This window comes from Protopterus annectens, chromosome 8.part0 (genome assembly GCF_019279795.1).
Source record: "Protopterus annectens isolate FY-2018-M chromosome 8.part0, PAN1.0, whole genome shotgun sequence".
NCBI lineage: Eukaryota > Metazoa > Chordata > Ceratodontiformes > Protopteridae > Protopterus > Protopterus annectens.
The window spans coordinates 1,445,168,135-1,445,188,984 of record NC_056741.1 but is presented as its reverse complement, the minus strand read 5'-3'; the positions used below and the strand labels follow the sequence as shown (position 1 = coordinate 1,445,188,984).

Genomic DNA, 20,850 nt, shown 5'->3' with positions numbered 1-20,850 from the left:
ATGGGGGCTCCACCCTACATTAAACAGATTTTCAATATTTTGGGTTCCAATATTTTGAGTTTTCGATCAAATGACAGGAATCCATATACATCTGTATTACACACACACACACACACACACACACACACACACACACACACACACACACACACACACACACACACATCTGCAGTGTCTGATAATTTACATCTGCGATGTAAGATACCTTGTGTAGGTTTATGGGTGTCATCTATAAGGCAGATATATAATGAAAAATTTATTTTGTGTTTTTATGGGTTGGTAAACAGATCTGTAATGCAAAATGGCTCATGTGGGTCTATAGCAAAGAATATATGCATAATGCTGACCAGCCTGTGAGGCTCTATGAGGAAAGAAAATGCAGCTATGAAGCAGAATGGCCTGTTTGGGCCTGTGTATTTACAGTACACATATCTGTGGTACAGAATGACTTGTGTAGACCTATGGCATTGTATATAGACTTGTATTGCATAATGGCAGGTCTTTACACCCACTAATGTGCAGTGAACTTCATTTGGAAGTTACAACTTGATAAATCCTACAAATGAGATTTGCAACTGCATTGAAACACAGATAAGTTAAGCTACCAAAAACATAATTTTCTTTCTCATTAAATTGCAAAATCTATTTAACGTGCATTTTAATATATCAATCCCCCTTTAAACAATTTCAAATATTTATTTATTTGCTGACATTTGATTTCTGGAAAAGTCTGACTATGTTGGAGCCTGTTTTCACCAGAAGCCCAGGGAGAAAAGCTCCAAAATACAAAACATTTTAAGAACAATAGGTTCATAGGTTCATAGGTTCATACTAGGCTATCTGCCCTAGGGCATTTATAAGCCTAGCCAGAGTGTGTTTGGCTTTCGCCACCCATTTTAAATTAATTTTGCTATGCCTTTTTTTGAGGTTAGTATACTGTGCCTCTGTCTAACAGTGACACAGAAGTGATAGCCGGGGTAAACCTATGATCTCCCATCCACTCATCAAGATTCCTCTTGAAGAGAGTCAATGTGGGACTCTGCCTAACCTGGACTGGGATTTTATTCCAGAGTGAAGGGAGCCTCTGGGTTATGAATCTGTCCCTCCAGCATGTCCTATTTATTTCAGTGCTGAGGTTCAAGTCTCTCAAGCGCATAGCTCGATGGGATTTGGATTTTCTGAGGTGATGCATGTCCATTAATTCTGGGTTGGACATGGCTTTATACGTCAGGCACAGATCGCCTCTGAGCAGGCGGTATGCCACTGAGTAGAGCTGGAGTTTTTTTAACTGGGCAGCATATGGCATCTGTTTGAGCCCTTTGATCCTCTTGGTGAGGTACTTTTGGGGTCTTTCCAGTTGCTGCAGGTGTCTGGTAAGGTACATCCCAAAAGGGGCATTGTACTCAATTATGGGCCTGATGAGGGATGAGTAAAGAGGCACGATGACCTCCCCTGATCTAGATGTGAATCCCTTCATGATTAGGTGGGCTATATAAAATGTTTTTCTAACCACTTTGGCCACGTGGTTGTCAAATGAGAGATTGCTATCAACTTAGGTTCCCAGGTCCCTAATGACTTCTTCTGTACTTAATGGATTACCACCTATGTGGTAATTTGTGGGCACTTTGTTTTTGCCAAAGGGGATGACTATACACTTTTTGGCGTTTAGCTTGAGGCCATGGCTCTGGCACCAGTTGTCTGTTTCTATGAGGCCCTTTTGGAGGATGCTTTTGTCGGCTGGAGAGTTGATTATGGCGCCCAGTTTGCAGTCATCTGCGAACTTGGTCAGCCACAGTCCTTCCGTGTTGGCCTGTACCGCCGAGAAATATATACCGAACAAGAGAGGTCCCAGGACTGAGCCTTGTGGGACGCCACTTGTAACTGGTTTGGAGTCTGACATCGCTCCAGCAATTCTAACCATGTGGGTTCTGTCCTTGAGCCAGTTTGCAACCCATCTAGTGACATAGGGGTTTATATTTAACCTGGTGAGCTTATCTATAATGCCCAAGTGGGGTATTGTATCGAAGGCTTTTGCGAGGTCCAGGTAGGCTGTGTGGACCACCTTCCCCTCATCAATGGCCTTGGTGACTGTTTTAAAGAAATCGACCAGGTTTAAGAGGCAGGATCTGCCCTTAACAAAGCCAAACTGGGTAGGATCCAGTGACTGTAGGTCCCCATTTATGAGGTCCATGATGATCCTTTCCATAGCTTTGCAGACCAAGCTAGTCAGGCTTATGGGGCGATAGTTTCCAGGATCCGTTGAGACACACCTTTGTGGAGAGGGACCACTGTTGCTGTACGCCACTCTTTGGGTACATATCCTGTAGTAAGGCTAAGATTGAACAGTAGTTTTATGTTTGGGTTTAGCTCTTCTTGGAGTTCATGTAGGACGCAGCCCGGGACACCATCTGGTCCCACTGATGCTGTGTTTTTTGCTTTGGAGAGGGCGGCTCTTACCTGAGCATCTGAGATGTCAGGGGGGCAGCACTCTGTTGGGATAGATATTTGCCCTTTTGGTGGGGAGGGGGGGAGAAGTTTGCACTGAACCTGTCAGCTAGGATGTTGGCAATGTCTGTGGGCTCGGTGTATTTTTTGTCATTTTGGACTAATTCTGAGCATATCTGGGAATTCCTACCCAGGTTCCTAACATAACTAAAGAAAGCCTTGTGATTATCCTTAGTGTCCTGTGCAATTTTTCTCTCGAAGCTGGCCTTAGACGATTTTATGAGTGCCCGTAGTTTTTGCTAATACTGATCAGAGATGCCTTCCCTTTTTGGGATTTTGCTCTATCATGTAGTAGCTTCCTCCTTCTATTGTATAGTTTGTTTATGGCTGGGGTCCACCAGACAGGACGTCTGCCTTTGGAGGATTGGGTCTTGGTTTTATTTGGGATTGCATGATCCATGCATTCCTGAAGGTGTTCATAGAATGCGTTTATAAAGATTTCTGCGGTCTGGGCCGTATTTTCCACAGGCCCAAGGATTTCGCCTCGGTTTTGAGGTGTGTGAAATTTGCTTTAGAGAAGTTTTTCACTGTGGTTTTCTGGTCAGGGGGTGGGGTCGGGATGTGAATATCCAGTGAGATTAGTTTATGGTCTGATCTTACCAGTGAGGGATACACTTCTGGTCTGGAGCATAGTGTCCCCATGTTGGTGATGATCAGGTCCAGTATGTTTTCCCCTCTTGTGGGAGTGGTAACAAGTTGTTCCATAGCATTTGAGTTTATAAATTCTAGGAACCTTTGGGCTAGGGTGTTGGAGCTAGAGTAATGCTCACAGTCTATGTTTGGGTAGTTGAAGTCGTCCAATATAATGGTGTTTGGAGAGACCTTCATATTTTTCATATTTTCCAGTATTCTCAGGAAGGCCAAGTGGAGTTCCTGTGTTTGGGAGGGTGGTCTGTAGCAGGCTATAAACTGGAAGGCAGTTTTACCCACAGTTAGTTGCACATGGATAGTCTCTGATGCTTCGTGCTGTGCCACCAACCTGGAGGTGTGGGTATCTTTGATGAATATTGATACTCCCCCTCCTTTTGTGGTTCGGTCCAGGTTTTGGGGCCGAAAAGCATGGTATGAGGTATAACCTGGTAGTGCTGGGGTGCTCTCGGGAGCCTTGAACCAGGTTTCTGTTACTGCACAGATATCGATGTTCTCCATGCTAAGGAGAGTTTCGAGTGTGTGCATCTTGAGGTTTAGACTTCTGGCGTTGAGTAGCATTACTCTTAGTTTCTTATCCCTTGTTATACCTATGGAGGTGGGTTTGTCTTTTGAGCCTTGCCTAAAAAGGCACTATTGGGTAGCAAGAGCCTTTGCCAATATCCGAAAGCCCAGGGGTGACAGGTGCAAGCCGTTCCTAGCGAAGCATCGTGGCTTGTCGAGCATGTCATCCCAGGCTGACAGGCATTGGATCCCCTTTGAATGACACCAACACTTAAGTCAATTGTTGAAATTGATCATCTTGTCTTCATATTGTGGCATCATTCTTGGTGAGGGTAAGATGCTACTCAAGGTCAGGGTCATACCGGCCTGGGCTACATGCTCAGAGAGCTCCTCTATGTCTCTTTTCATGTAGTCCAGGGAGGTACGTCTCAGGTCATTCACACCAGCATGGACAATGACTGAGTCATATTTCTACTTGCCTTGGAGTGACCCGAGTGCTTGCGTTATGTGGCGGATCCTAGCGCCCGACAGGCAGCTCACCGTGACCTTCTCCTTGTTCAGCCTGGTGAGCGGGACGTCAGTGTTTCTGACGATAGAATCACCTATTACAAGTGTATCAGGTGTGTTGTTTAGCCTTAAGGGCTGTGACTGTTCGGCACACTGGCTTTGTGAGCTATGTGTTGCACGTGTTTTGTTTTGGGGTAGCGGTTGCTTGGGTGTCTGCTTTGGAGGTCTCTGCTGCTTAGGCAGATTTTTATTTAGATCCTCCGAGTATGTTTTTGTGTGTTTATGTGTTTGGTTTGTTGTCGTGGTAGGTCTATGTGAGACTGGAATTGTAGTGAGTGTGGTTTCCTACTCCTCCTGACTGGTTACGCCAGTACTGAGTTGAGAGAGCTTAGCCTCCAGTTTGGCTATATGGTTGCATCTCTCACATGTGTTGGAATTTGTTGGGAGGAGGAGAGGGTTGTCTGTGTACATGAGGCAGTTGTAACATTGCCTCAAGATTCCCAGATTCACCAGCTGGACCGGAGAGGAGATTGACAAATGACCTTTGGACATGCTAGAATAGTATTGGGAATTCCTTTATAATTGAAAAAAAGGGCCAATGGGGAACAAGGTACTCAAGGGGAGTTTGTGAGGGTGTAGTGCTTTTAATTGTTTAGAGCTGACTTATATAATTGTTTTAGTGAGCAAGTGCCAGGTAACTTAAATGCAATGTGTTACAGGTAACTTAAATGCAAAAACGACAAACAGTAACTTTCTTTCAAGTGAAACAAGGAAATAAGTACAGTAAGCAATGCAGATATCACTAGGGATCCACAGAAGTGCTAAAAGGCCGCGTTTTAGGTGGAATTAGCGTTTCAGGGAAATAAACAAACAACAAGCATACAAATAAAGATAAATTCAGCAGGCCTGGATCTAGTCTATGCTACAGCAAACAAGGTGTACCAATTTCAGTAAGAAACAGTTAGAATATGCAGGCACTATAAGCCTTTAACCAGAAATTCCCTGCTCAGAAGGGCAGAGTCCAGCCTCTCCCCCCACAAGAGTGCAGACCGCAATCCTTCTTAACGTAAAATAACTGGCCTGAAGCCCAAGTGCTTAAACCAGAACTAATACACTTTTAGAATAACAGACACTGAGCTCTAATAATTTTACAATCTTCAAAAAAACATCTACAGTTTAAATAATTTCACCAAATTAGACATAATATGAAAACATCTGTTAAGAATATATATACAACATATACAGCAATGATTTAATATTCAGAGAAAGTTTAATTTCTGTATAAACTGGCTACAGCTTAGTACAATGCAAACAAGAATTGCAATATGAAGTCAGAGAAACAAGGTCATGGCATATTTAGAAAGAGAGAGTCCTGGGTGAGAAATTGACACAATTAAGGAACAGAGTGAAGAGAGAAAGGAGGGTAAGATACTAATAGATACTTCTTCATATCTAGGAATACAGTACATATATTTTAACAATCTTTTTCTTGTACTACATGCCCAACTTCCTGTGTGTATTCAACACGTGCATAGGTTCATATGTAGGTACTAGGCTATCTGCCCGAAGGCATTTATAAGCCTAGCCAGAATGTGTTGGCTTTCGCCACCCCCTTAGATTAGTTCCCTGTGCCTCTGTCCAACAGAGGCACTGAAGTGATTCCCGTGGTAAACTTTGTTTCCCATCCACTCGTCAAGGTTTCTTTTGAAGAGTGTTAGCGAGGAGCTCTGCCTAATGCAGATTGGAATCTTATTCCAAAGTATGGGAAGTCTCTGGGACAGGAATCTGTCCCACCAGCACGTCCTATTTATTGTTGTGGTAAGGTTTAGACCCCTAGAGCATGTGGCTCGAGCGGATAAGGTTTTCTTTAGGTGGAGCATGTCCATCAATTCTGGGTTGGACATGGCCTTGTATGTCAGGCAGAGATCACCTCTGAGTAGGCAGTATGCAACCGAGTACAGCTGGAGTTTCTTCAGTCTATCTCCATAGGGCATCTGTTTGAGGCCAGTGATCCTCTTGGTGAGGTACTTCTGTGGTCCTTCCAGCTGTTGCAGGTGTCTTGTAAGGTACATCCCAAATGGGGCATTGTACTCTATGATGGGTCTGATGAGTGATGAGTAGAGGGGCCCAATGACCTCTTTTGATCTGGATGCAAACCCTTTTGTGATTAGGTGGGTCACATAGAAGGATTTTCTAACCACTTTGGCACTGTGATTATCAAAGGACAGATTACTATCTACTTGGGTCCCCAGATCCCTTACTATGTCTTCCGTATTTAGGGGACTACCACCTATGTGGTAGTTTGTGGGTACTTTGCTTTTTCCAAAGGGGATGACTATGCACTTTTTGGCATTTAGCTTGAGGCCATGATTTTGACACCAGGTATCCGTCTCAGTGAGACCCTTTTGGAGGATGTCTGTGCCAGCCGGAGAGTCAATTATAGCCCCTAGTATGCAGTCGTCTGTGAATTTGGTCAGCCATAGTCGTCCTGTGCTTGCCTGTACCTCTGAGAAGTACATGCCGAAAAGAAGGGGTCCTGAGCCCTGGGGAATGCCACTTGTAACTGGTTTAGAGTCAGACCTAGCTCCCGCAACTCTTACCATGTGGGTTCTGTCGGAGAGCCAGTTGGCAACCCATCTTGTGACGTAGGGGTTTATGTTCAGGCTGGTGAGTTTGTCTACAATACCAGAATGGGGAATGGTGTTGAAGACCTTTGCGAGGTCTAGGTAGGCTGTGTGTATCACCTTTCCCTCATCTATAGCCTTGGTAACTGTCTCAAAGAAGTCCACCAGGTTTAGGAGGTATGATCTGCCCTTAAAGCCAAACTGGGTAGGGTCCAGTGTTTGGAGGTTCCCAATGTCTCTGTTAATGAGTTCCATGATGATGCGCTCCATAGCCTTGCAGACCAAGCTAGTCAGGCTTATAGGGCGATAGTGCCCAGGGTCTGTCGTGGCTCCACCGTTGTGGAGCGGAATAACTGTTGCTATGCATGTTAACTCAGTTCCGACTGCCACACTTACAGTATCAAGATATACATATTGTGCACTGAAAATGCATTGTTCCATTCACTAGTGTAAGTATATATAACACATCATTAAACAGTGCTGTGGATTTACAGCCGCACATAGATTGGGCTAAAATGGACTGTAAATTAAATAACGGTATCATTTTCAAAAAGTAAGACATTTATTATTAAAATAACCATTGTAAAGTGAGTGTACAGCATTTCAGGACAGTGGGTAAAGCATTTACTACCAACTCTTTATCATCATGTACTATCGTAAGACAACAGCTTGAATGGTTGTGCAGATAATTACGTTGACAAATGCCTGTACAAATCAATTTCAGATACGAGTAAAATATTACAAAACAACCTTTAAGCACTGTTTACAGAATGCTGTCAGACATAATGTTATACTTTCCTGAATCTCAGATTAAAAACATTTCCACTTTACTTCATCACTACTCAGACCTCAACAGAAAATACAAAGGTACCGTCAACAGGTTTCTCTCAAACTCTTCTCACCGATAACCAATAAATCCCATGTAATAAAATTAGCTTTAAAATAGGATAAATACCAAAAAGGTATAGGTTCATAGGTTCATACTAGGCTATCTGCCCTAGGGCATTTATAAGCCTAGCCAGAATGTGTTTGGCTTTCGCCACCCATTTTAAATTAATTTTGCTATGCCCTTTTTCGAGGTTAGTATACTGTGCCTCTGTCTAACAGTGACACAGAAGTGATACCCGGGGTAAACCTACGATCTCCCATCCACTCATCAAGATTCCTCTTGAAGACAGTCAATGAAGGACTCTGCCTAACCTGGACTGGGATTTTATTCCAGAGTGAAGGGAGACTCTGGGTTATGAATCTGTCCCTCCAGCATGTCCTATTTATTTCAGTGCTGAGGTTCAAGTCTCTCGAGCGCGTAGCTCGATGGGGTTTGGATTTTCTGAGGTGCAGCATGTCCATTAATTCCGGGTTGGACATGGCTTTATACGTCAGGCAGAGATCGCCTCTGAGCAGGCGGTATGCCACTGAGTAGAGCTGGAGTTTCTTTAACCGGACAGCATATGGCATCTGTTTGAGCCCATTGATCCTCTTGGTGAGGTACTTTTCGGGTCTTTCCAGTTGTTGCAGGTTTCTGGTAAGGTACATCCCAAAACGGGCATTGTACTCAATTATGGGCCTGATGAGGGATGAGTAAAGAGGCAGGATGACCTCCCCTGATCTAGATGTGAATCCCTTCATGATTAGGTGGGCTATATAGAATGTTTTTCTAACCACTTTGGCCACGTGGTTGTCAAATGAGAGATTGCTATCAACTTGGGTCCCCAGGTCCCTAATTACTTCTTCTGTACTTAATGGATTACCACCTATGTGGTAATTTGTGGGCACTTTGTTTTTGCTATAGGGGATGACTGTACACTTTTTGGCATTTAGCTTGAGGCCATGGCTCTGGCACCAGTTGTCTGTTTCTATGAGGCCCTTTTGGAGGATGCTTGCATCGGCTGGAGAGTCGATTATGGCGCCCAGTTTGCAGTCATCTGCGAACTTGGTCAGCCACAGTCCTTCCCTGTTGGCCTGTACCTCCGAGAAATATATACCGAACAAGACAGGTCCCAGGACTGAGCCTTGTGGGATGCCACTTGTAACTGGTTTGGAGTCTGACATCGCTCCAGCAATTCTAACCATGTGGGTTCTGTCCTTGAGCCATTTGCAACCCATCTAGTGACATAGGGATTTATATTTAACCTGGTGAGCTTATCTATAATGCCGGAGTGGGGTATTGTATCGAAGGCTTTTGCGAGGTCCAGGTAGACTGTGTGGACCACCTTCCCCTTGTCAATGGCCTTGTTGACTGTTTCAAAGAAATCGACCAGATTTAAGAGGCAGGATCTACCCTTAACAAAGCCGAACTGGGTAGGATCCAGTTTCTGTAGGTCCCCAATATCTTTATTTATGAGGTCCATGATGATCCTTTCCATAGCTTTGCAGACTAAGCTAGTCAGGCTTATGGGGCGATAGTTTCCAGGATCTGTTGAGGCATCACCTTTGTGGAGAGGGACCACTGTTGCTGTACGCCACTCTTTGGGTACATATCCTGTAGTAAGGCTGAGATTGAACAGTAGTTTTATGTTTGGGTTTAGCTCTTCTTGGAGTTCATGTAGGAAGCAGCCCGGGACACAATCTGGTCCCAATGATGCTGTGTTTTTTGCTTTGGAGAGGGCAGCTCTTACCTGAGCATCTGAGATGTCAGGGGGGGGCAGCACTCTGCTGGCATAGATATTTGCCCTTTTGGTGGGGGGGGGGTTTGCGCTGAACCTGTCAGCTAGGATGTTGGCAATGTCTGTGGGTTCGGTGTATTTTTTGTCATTTTGGACTAATTCTGAGCATATCTGGGAATTCCCACACAGGTTCCTAACATAACTAAAGAAAGCCTTGTGATTATCCTTAGTGTCCTGTGCAATTTTTCTCTCGAAGCTGGCTTTAGACGATTTTATGAGTGCCCGTAGTTTTTTTGCTAATACTGATCAGAGATGCCTTCCTTTTTGGGATTTTGCTCTATCATGTAGTAGCTTCCTCCTTCTATTGTATAGTTTGTTTATGGCTGGGGTCCACCAGACAGGACGTCTGCCTTTGGAGGATTGGGTCTTGGTTTTATTTGGGATTGCATGATCCATGCATTCCTGAAGGTGTTCATAAAATGCGTTTATAAAGGATTCTGTGGTCTGGGCCATATTTTCCACAGGCCCGGGGGCTGTGAAGGATTCCACCTCGGTTTTGAGGAGTGTGAAATTTGCTTTAGAGAAGTTTTTCACTGTGGTTTTCTGGGCAGGGGGTGGGGTCGGGATGTGAATATCCAGTGAGATTAGTTTATGGTCTGATCTTACCAGTGAGGGAAACACTTCTGGCCTGGAGCATAGAGTCCCCATGTTGGTGATGATCAGGTTCAGTATGTTTTCCCCTCTTGTGGGAGTGGTAACAAGTTGTTCCATAGCATTTGAGTTTATAAATTCTAGGAACCTTTGGGCTAGGGTGTTGGAGCTAGAGTAATGCTCCCAGTCTATGTTTGAGTAGTTGAAGTCGCCCAATATAATGGTGTTTGGAGAGACCTTCATATTTTCCAGTGTTCTCAGGAAGGCCGAGTGGGGTTCCTGGGTTTGGGAGGGTGGTCTGTAGCAGGCTATAAACTGGAAGGCAGTTTTACCCACTGTTAGTTGCACATGGATAGTCTCTGATGCTTCGTGCTGTGCCACCAACCTGGAGGTGTGGGTATCTTTGACGAATATTGATACTCCCCCTCCTTTTGTGGTTCGGTCCAAGTTTTGGGGCCGAAAAGCAAGGTATGAGGTATAACCTGGTAGTGCTGGGGTGCTCTCGGGAGCCTTGAACCAGGTTTCTGTTACTGCACAGATATCGATGTTCTCCATGCTAAGGAGAGTTTCGAAAAGTGCATCTTGAGGTTTAGACTTCTGGCGTTGAGTAGCATTACTCTTAGTTTCTTATCCCTTGTGATACCTATGGAGATGGGTTTGTCTTTTGAGCCTTGCCAGGCATTGGATCCCCTTTGAATGACACCAATACTTAAGCCAATTGTTGAAATTGATCATCTTGTCTTCATATTGTGGCATCATTCTTGGTGAGGGTAAGATGCTACTCAAGGTCAGGGTCATACCGGCCTGGGCTACATGCTCAGAGAACTCCTCTATGTCTCTTTTCATGTAGTCCAGGGAGGTACGTCTCAGGTCGTTCACACTAGCATGGACAATGACTGAGTCATATATGTACTTGCCTTGGAGTGACCTGAGTGCTTGTGTTATGTGGCGGATCCTAGCGCCCGACAGGCAGCTCACTGTGACCTTCTCCTTGTTCAGCCTGGTGAGCGGGACGTCAGTGTGCCTGACGATACAGTCACCTATTACAAGTGTATCAGTTGTGTTGTTTAGCCTTAAGGGCTGTGACTGTTCGGCACACTGGCTTTGTGAGCTATGTGTTGCACGTGTTTTGTTTTGGGGTAGCGGTTGCTTGGGTGTCTGCTTTGGAGGTCTCTGCTGCTTAGGCAGATTTTTATTTAGAGCCTCCGAGTATGTTTTTGTGTGTTTGTGTGTTTGGTTTGCTGTCGTGGTAGGTGAGTTGAGAGAGCTTAGCCTCCAGTTTGGCTATATGGTTGCATCTCTCACATGTGTTGGAATTTGTTGGGAGGAGGAGAGGGTTGTCTGTGTACATGAGGCAGCTGTAACATTGCCTCAAGATTCCCAGATTCACCAACTGGACTGGAGAGGAGATTGACAACTGACTTTTGGACATGCTAGAATAGTACTGGGAATTCCTTTATAATTGAAAAAAGGGCCAATGGGGAACAAGGTACTCAAGTGGAGTTTGTGAGGGTGTAGTGCTTTTAATTTTTTAGTGCTGACTTAGTGAGCAAGTGCCAGGTAACTTAAATGCAATGTGTTACAGGTAACTTAAATGCAAAAATGACAAACAGTAACTTTCTTTCAAGTGAAACAAGGAAATAAGTACAGTAAGCAATGCAGATATCACTAGGGATCCACAGAAGTGCTGAAAAGCTGCGTTTTAGGTGGAATTAGCGTTTCAGGGAAATAACAAGCAAACAAACAACAAGCATACAAACAAAGCTAGATTCAGCAGGCCTGGATCTAGTCTATGCTACAGCAAACAAGGTGTACCAATTTCAGTAAGAAACAGTTCAAATATGCAGGCACTATAAGCCTTTAACCAGAAATTCCCAGCTCAGAAGGGCAGAGTCCAGCCTTTCCTCCCACAAGAGTGCAGACCACGAACCTTCTTAATGTAAAATAACTGGCCTGAAGCCCAAGTGCTTAAACCGGAACTAATACACTTTTAGAATAACAGACACTGAGCCCTCAAATCAGCAGTTCCCAACTTAGAAGGATGTAAGCTACCTGTCCTGCCACCAGAGTGCAGGCCACAAACCTTCCTAATGTAAAACAACTGGTCTGAAGCCCAGGTGCTTAATCCAAAAGACTTAGAATGATAGCTACACTTTAATCAAGTTACTACCAAGCAGTAATAAATACAATTGAATACTTTACAGAATAACAGATATTGTATGCATGTCTTATAAATTATTTGTCTTTATGACATTTGGAATAAAGCATTCACTTTACTTACTTTTATATCTACAGTTCCTTTCTCGTGATGGTTTTGCATGTATTTAAATTCTTTAAGTTTGGATTCTAGAGATGTTAAATCTGCTTTTACTTTGTCCTGTGGATTAAACAAACAATAATAACATCAAAAACATAATTAAACCACATAAACAGCAAGACCATGAGCTGCAGAATTAATTTGATTACCTTCCATTACAAGAACAGTGTAAAACACCAAGATGGCTACTATAGCCATCACCAATGCCTGCAAAGTGCCAGGACAGGCATACAGACACTGCTATGAACTTTAAGACCCATTGGTGCAGTGTTGGGTATGCAAAACTATAATTCACTTTATAAAGCTTTAATTATTCAATGAATAGCACCTTTAATTGTATCTTTAAATGAGAGTGAAGGCATATAGTCTTAGAAAGGGAGTGTTCTCTGTCAGGCAACTAAGATAAAATGTAGCAAAACACTGGAAAACAACTGCAAACACAGTTTAGTTATTAACAGCTGTCTTATTCAGAAAGGGGATTAGGCTGTGGGTAATCCCTCATCACACATGGGTACATCAGATGGCCCACTTCCCTACAAAGTGGGTTAAGCCAGAAGTTCTATGAAATTATTGGGCAGCACAGTGGTGCAGTGCTTAATGTTGTCCTCTCACAGAAAGAGGTTCTCAGGTTCAATTCTTGGCTGGGGTGCCTTCTGTACAGAGTCTGCATGTCCTCCCTGCATTCACATGTGCTTCCTCCGAGTACTCCAGTTCCTCCAACATTCCAAAGATATATACTTTTGGAGCATTTCTCCCTGGGTCTCTTCTAAAAATAGGCTCTGTTCTAGGCAGACTTTCACGGTCAACAAATGTTAAATAAAAATAAATAAAATATCCAACTTCCTCCTGCACCCCTACAATTCCCCTACCTTAAATAAGCTATTCCAAGTCAAGGAAAGCAGTTTCAATTTATTGTATTTTCAATGGATGTTTGGAAAATTTATTTCCGCGTGTTACAGACTACCCTTACCCCAAAACTCAGTATCTTCCTTGGGTACATACTTCCCCTAAATGCTGTTATTTTTTGCATTTTACCAACCTCATTGATGCATTTCTGCCATGTTCCCCATTCCATACTTTTCTAGTCCAGCTCTGGTTATGAGGTAAAGCAGAAGGCACCAAGACAATATAATTATAAGGGATAAAACAAACACAAATAAATCTGAAAGAATGTCCTAAAACAAACAGCGCTGACTGATCACTGGTTAAAAGAATTTACAATGAACACTAAAAGAAACTGCATGAAAAGAAGTCTTTCAGACCAGGGAAACCGTCAGAGGACACAACCTTCTGTTATGGAATACATTCTGGTAGTTCTGCTCTACAATGCAGAATATGAATAAAAAACACAGGAGGCTTCAAAAAAGATCATAAACTCTTTGCAATGGCTGGAGGGAATGATACTTAAAACAACCAGATTACACAATCTGCATTCAAGAATCCTACAAAATATAGGATGCATTAAATAAAAAAAAAAGTTTCGATACTGCATGCGATAAAATATAGCTGGATCAGAAGGTTGTCAGTACTTTGTACACACCAGGTATATGGATTCATGTTCTAATACTGACCCTCCATTGCAGTTTTTTGGGGGGGGTCCTGGACTTCTGAAGGGTCATCCTTTAGAGTAAATATTGAATAAAGGTCCTATCTAGGTGGATGTTAAACAGTCTGACACATTTCCTAAAGGCCATAAGAGTTTTTTTTTAGATATTTACTCATTTAATGCATGTATACATATTTCTAATACCATATACATCATTTACAATCTTAACTTTTTTCTCTTTACTCACACTGCCTCACTGTTTTTGCTATCACAATTTTACTCAAATTCTTTACTATTCAGTAAATTACATTCTTTTAACACCATTCCTTCAATATATACATAAACATGCAAACTGTTTTCTTAATTTCTTGCTTTTTCTCTGCATTGTGCATTTTAGACAAAATAGGAGTCCATATTTATCCCATGTAAATGTTCATTCTTAAACACATTCATTACCTTTTCCCAAAAATCTCTGTTTTACATTTTGAAAATACATTTAATATTTTCTATTTTTTCTTCAGATCTCTTATTTAGCATATGTTTTTTTCACTTTTTTTATCACCCCTCCTCCCTGCTTATCATTCATTCCTTTTTCAGAAAATTGTTCCATCCAAGCCCCATCATCATGGCAAGGATAAGGGGACACTGAACATCATTTAAGGCAGGAGTTAGAGATGGTTTGAAATTTTTATACTTCGACTCCCTAATCCCAGTGCAATTATCCCATACCATGTCATGATTTATTGTGCACTGGGTGTATCAATGACAGAATCTCACTTACTTCTACAGGTGATGCAACCCCCAAGACTGCTCTACCTCCCTTAAAACTAGCACTTCCACATAATCACTGATCTTCATCACAGATTCCACTGCAGGAGCACGTACCTAGAATAAATGTACTCTCCCCTTTCTTCCCAAAGAGTGGGCTGACAAAACCATACAACATCTCTTCCCAATCTGAAATCTGTGCTTTTAACTAAATCTATTCATTACTAACCTCTACAAAAATCAAAACATTGCTATTGTTTAAATTTTTGATGCCTCTGACTTAACAGCTTTTCTTACATGTCCTAAAACATCACTATCCAATAAAACCCATCAATAACACCTTTGCAACCATTCTTTTCAGTTCTTGGATATATTTTCTATATATAACTTCCACAATAACATATTTTTTTTACATTATGATGAATCTACCTTTCTTCTCTCATTGTGTTTTATATTATCTCAATACTCTTCATGATTCCCAATAGTAATTTACTTATCACTACTACTTTAGTCAACATAATTTTATTCAAGACCCATAATAAATGCAACAATTTCTAATGAACCACTGAATTTATAAAGTATGGCCAATAACAATGGCTGTATTAGATATCATTGGTTCTTTTAATATCATATCTATTTCTTTATCTGTTTTTTGTTTAAACACATCTTAAAGTTGCCTATTATTTAAGTATTCTCTTTTACTGGTGCGTATATCAATCCTAGTTAAGGTGGGAAGAAACCATCCAAATTAGAATACAGTGCTCAAGCACCTACTCATACCTTCCCTATATTCAGCAATTAAAGCTCGAGCCAATCAACAGCTTTGGTTGCTATTGCAGCTTCACACGTCCTCTCTTCTCAACACATCCTCTCCGATTGTAAAATTATTCCATATCTATTCCAGTTTGACAATATTTTATGTAAAACTCCACTTTAAATTCAGATTATGAATGTCTAAACCTACATAACAGCTTGATTGCACATATTTTTAGCATCAACAGAACATTGCTGCATTGCCTGCTTCCCTTACAACTCCACATTGCAGTAATACAAGTAATAAAGCTCAGCAACTAGAGATCAACTCAGCTCACTAAATTATATTTGAGATATATAGTCCGTTTAACATATCCACATCATATGTGAAGCTTAATCACCATCCGACATGCCATTCTTTCACTTCGCAGTCACTCCAAATGCATGTAACAATTGTAAATTTCTCACTTACAACACCCAATCTCTCGACTGTCATGAAAACAAAATAAGAATGTCTCCCTCGTTCATCACTCAAGCTTCATCCAAGCATTAATAAATCTGCAAAAGTGTAACAGAAAAAAAAAACACGAGAAAGGAATCCAGATGCTGCTTTCCTGCAGATCCAATTCAAACTCAGTCAACAGCAACTATCCACAGGAGACCGTGTAAATGCTCGCCAACAGCACATATCGTCAGCCAGTAAAGATCTGTTCTCCAAACACAATTCTCCACTCCAAGTGCGGTGACCATATCTAGAAAAATAATCCACTTTAATACCTCCAATCTAAAGAAATTATAACATAAAGGATTCGTCACTGAATGTCCAGCCTCCAGCTTGTCAAAAAAAGCAGTGATGGCTATCAAAGCCCAATTCAGCAGCTGGTCAGGATAACCAGGGGAATGAAGGACACAGACACGACTTGTAAATCATTTAATCAGTGCACAATAATAGCCCAGAGTCAGTTATTAGACAACCAAGTTCAAGAGAGTCACTTGAACAATAAGACAATATCAGTAAATTAACAACCACCTACCACCCAACCTTTGGTGGGCTAAATGAAATCTGAAGCCAGATCCCAAAATGGCTATACAAGCAACATCATCCCAAGGAAATGTCTGACTAGTTTTGCATTCCTCAAGAGGTCAGACATTTGAACAAAAGAAGGATGGAAGACTGACTTCTCCCCACACCAGTGAGCAATCAGAACACTGATACATTAGCGACCCCAAAAGAAAACACCCCCAAAGGTCTGAACCACGTCAACTGCAGGGATGCTACACTGAGACTTGGTGATTAAAACAAATGAAGGAAGGAAGGAAGGAAGGAAGGAAGGAAGAAAGAAAGAAAGAAAGAAAATTTGCCTTCTGCAAGAGATGATAGTTGTAACACAGGTTACAGAACAATGAAGATTACCTGCAGTCCTGATAGTTATGGTATTAAAGAAAAATGAAGATTACCTGCAGTCCTGATAATTATGGTATTAAAAACATCATCATCACTGACAAGAGAAAGATTGTAATAAGCAACCACAATTTTTATAAATTTGTACTAAATAAGCCCACATTTATATATACAAAAGTGTACTTAATTTAAATATACTGTTAAAACAGAATGACTATATAACTTTCAATAACTTTTTTATAGAACAATGCAATTAAAGAGACTTTCAGATGTGATGTGTGTAATTATTAAGAGGGCCATGTGGTGTTTTTTAGTCATTGGTTCTATATGTATGGTGCCAATTAGTATATTAACTATATTATAACTGCACTGGTTTACATTGTAGGACACTCTGACTATGATGCATTTTGGCAAAGTTAAAGAAAGTTATACCAATGTATATATGAGCATCTATAAGGAATACAAAATACTTCAAACAATGCTCTGTGCAGGCAAACTATGGCATGCCAAATATGCAATAAGTTTTTATTCTCTGGGCCCAAGGGTGGTCACTATGATACCGATTTAAAGTATAATAAACTAAAGTAGCAGCTTACTATTGGATAAAGGGTCTCTGGTTTAAATAACTATAATAGTTTGAGGAGTGCCTTAAAAGGAAGACAGTTGACATGAAGTACAACAGTTTTCCATACAAACAGTGGAAGTTGGTATAGAGTTGCATACGGAGACAATTACTATCATGCTTGTGCATTTGTAAATGTGTCATTTATGTAAGTGGAATGTTATTTAATTTGGCATACAATTTTAAATGATATGACGCCACGCCATTTTTAAAAAAGGTGTAAAAGTTCAAGTTTTTAAAGTGAAACCACATTAGAACTAAAAAGAATCTATTTTTCATTGTCTCTCTGTTTTCTGACTTCTTTTAACAATTCAAACTCACCCTGAATGCTTTGTATAGAATTTTAATAGGTTTTCTGCAAAATCGCTGTTAATGGAGCTTTGACATATCAGTGTGATCTTAATTTTCTTCAAGCCTCTTTCCCATAATCCATTTCAATAGAAAATTTCTTACCCCTAATACTAGACGCTCCCTGTCTCAGGCTCTCCTCCTCCCCTCCCTTCTCTATGCTGCACCAGTCCTAACATACAGTCTACACCCTTATCTAAACTCCAACAAACATACCACAAAATAGCTAGATTTGCCACCAACTTTCCTTACAACTCTCACCACTGCCTTGCACTCGACTCTCTTCAATGGTGGGAATTCCCCCAACAGCTCCTACTATCTCAGTTTCAAATCACACACACTGTATTATATAAACCATTTATTTATTTATTATTTTATTTTACATTTGTTGCCAATCCCTCTTCTCCCTTGTATCCCCTTAAACCCCCTCTCATACTCTGTGCACATCCACCCAGCAACTCCTAGATATTTATCAACCTGACAAAAATGTTGGTAAACTACTAGACAAATGCACTGTTGCCTAAGCCTGGAATAAATTCCCTGCACACATAAGATCCATTCCCAACCCTAAACACTTCAAAAAGGAACTTAGACTACACATACTAAACACCAAGTCTTGCCCCTGTCAGGACTTTGCCTAACGCACTATACTACTGTATTATCACTCTTACTAGGTTCATATGTGGGTACTAGGTTATCAGCCCTGCGCCCTATATAAGACTAGACAAAAAGGTTCCCTGGCTTTCACCACCCAAGAAAATTATTTTCCCTGTGCCCCTGTCAAGCAGTGCCACAGAAGTGATCCCCGGGGTGAATTTTCTTCCCATCCAGTCGTCAAGATTTTTCTTAAAAAGGGCCAATGAGGAGCTTTGCTTGACATGAATGGGTAGTTTGTTCCAGAGTATGGGAAGCCTCTGGGACAGGAATCTATCCCTCCAGCATGTTCTGTTTATTGTGGTGACAAGGTTTAGGTCCCTGGAGCGTGTGGTTCAGAGAGTTTGGGATTTCTTTAAGTGTAGCATATCCACCAGCTCTGGGTTTGACATAGCTTTGTATGTTAGGTAGAGATCACCTCACTGTAGGTGATATGCAATGGAGTAGACCTAGAGTTTTTTTGAGACGGTCTGCATATGGCATATGTTTGAGGTCGGTAATCCTCTTAGTGAGGTATTTTTGTGGCCTTTCCAATTGTTGTAGGTGTTTTGTGAGATACATGCCAAATGGGGCATTGTACTCTATAATGGGTCTGATGAGGGATGAGTAGAGAGGAACAATGACCTCCTTTTTTCTAGAAGAGAACCCTTTTGTGATGTGGTGTGCCATGTAGAAGGATTTCCTGACTACTTTGGCGATGTGGTTATCAAAGGAGAGACTGCTGTCCACCTGTGACCTGAGGTCTCTTATCACACTTTCAGTGTTTAGTGAGCTACCACCTATGTGGTAGTTCATGGGTACCGAGTTTTTCCCAAAGGGGATAACAAGGCACTTCTTGGCATTGAACTTGCGGCCATGACTTTGACACCAAGCATCTGTCTCTGTGAGGCCCTTTTGTAGACTGTCTACATCATTAGGTGATTCTATTATGGCTCCCAGTTTGCAGTCATCTGCGAACTTTGTTAGCCAAAGACCTTCTGTGTTGGCCTGCACTTCAGAGAAGTAGATGCTGAACAGGAGAGGACCCAGGACCGAACCCTGTGGTACTCCACTCATCACTGGTCAGAAGTCGGACTTGGAGTCGGCTACTTTTACTGTGTGGGTTCTGTCAGTGAGCCAGTTGACCACTCACTTTGTGACATAGGGATTTATGCGCAGTTTAGTGACTTTATCTATAATTCCAGAGTGGGGGATGGTATCGAAAGCCTTGGCAAGGTTAAGATAGGCTGTGTGCACTACCTTGACCTTGTCTATGGGTCTAGTGACTGCTTCAAAGAAGTCAGTCAGGTTTAGTAGACATGACCTACCTTTTACAAACCCAAACTGAGTGGGGTCCAAGGTTTGGAGGTTATCTATGTCTTTGTTTATAAGCTCCAAGATGATACGTTCCATGGCAAGATAGGCTGTGTGCACTACCTTGTCCTCATCTATGGCTCTAGTGACTGCTTCAAAGAAGTCAGTCAGGTTTAGTAGACATGATCTACCTTTTACAAACCCAAACTGAGTGCGGTCCAGGGTTTGGAGGTTATCTATGTCTTTGTTTATAAGCTCCAAGATGATACGTTCCATGGCCTTGCAGACAAGGCTTGTCAGGCTAATGGGGTGGTAGTTTCCAGGGTCTGTGGTGGCACCGCCTTTGTGGAGTGGGAAAACAGTCACTGTGTGCCATTCAGTAGGCACATAGCCTAAGGTGAGGCTATGATTGAACATGGTACTTAGGTGGGGTGCCAGTTCATTCCATAGTTCATGCAGTACGCAGCCTGGGATGTTGTCTGGTCCCATGGATGCCATGTTCTTGGCTTTGGAGAGTGCAGTCTTTACTTGTTCATCCCCAGTTATAGGGGCTATGCATTCTTCTAGTATTAAGATGGGCCCTTTGGAGGATGAGAGGGGGTAAAGTTAGCACTGAACCTATCTGCCAGGATGTTGGCTATATCGGTTGGTTCTGTATATTTAGTGCCATTGTGCTGTAGCTCAGAGCAGAGATTATTGCCACCGAGATTCTTGACATAGCTGTAGAATGCTTTGTGGTTGTCTTTGGCTTTGGAGGATTTTATGAGGGATCTCAGCTTCTTACTGAGGCTAACCAGGGAGTTCCTCCAATCATGGAATTTTACTCTTTTTTTGCATCAGCTTCTTCCTTCTGTTGTAGAGTTTGTTTATGGCAGGGGACCACCAGATTGGCTTCCTTTTTGGAGGATAGCGTCTTGGTTATGTTGGGGATGGCATGATCCATGCACTCGTGTATGTGCTTATACAGTGCATTTGTGTAAGATTCAGCAGTCGCACCTCTATTTTCCATCTGCACGGGTGTCATGAAGTTTGTGTGGACTATGCATGGTATGCGGTGTGGAGGGCTGTGGAGATCACATGTGTTTTTGCTTCGGAGGTCTCC

The 20,850-nt window shown here is 42.0% G+C and overlaps 1 protein-coding gene across 1 annotated transcript in view; it reads right to left on the bottom strand.

Moving 5' to 3' along the window:
* Nucleotides 1-20,850, bottom strand: part of LOC122808498 (involucrin-like) — a 145,725-nt gene that overhangs the window by 63,404 nt on the left and 61,471 nt on the right. The window contains exon 2 of the mRNA XM_044079453.1: nt 12,327-12,422. Within this exon, the coding sequence (XP_043935388.1) occupies nt 12,327-12,422 (96 nt within the window). The remainder of the gene's footprint in view (nt 1-12,326; nt 12,423-20,850) is intronic.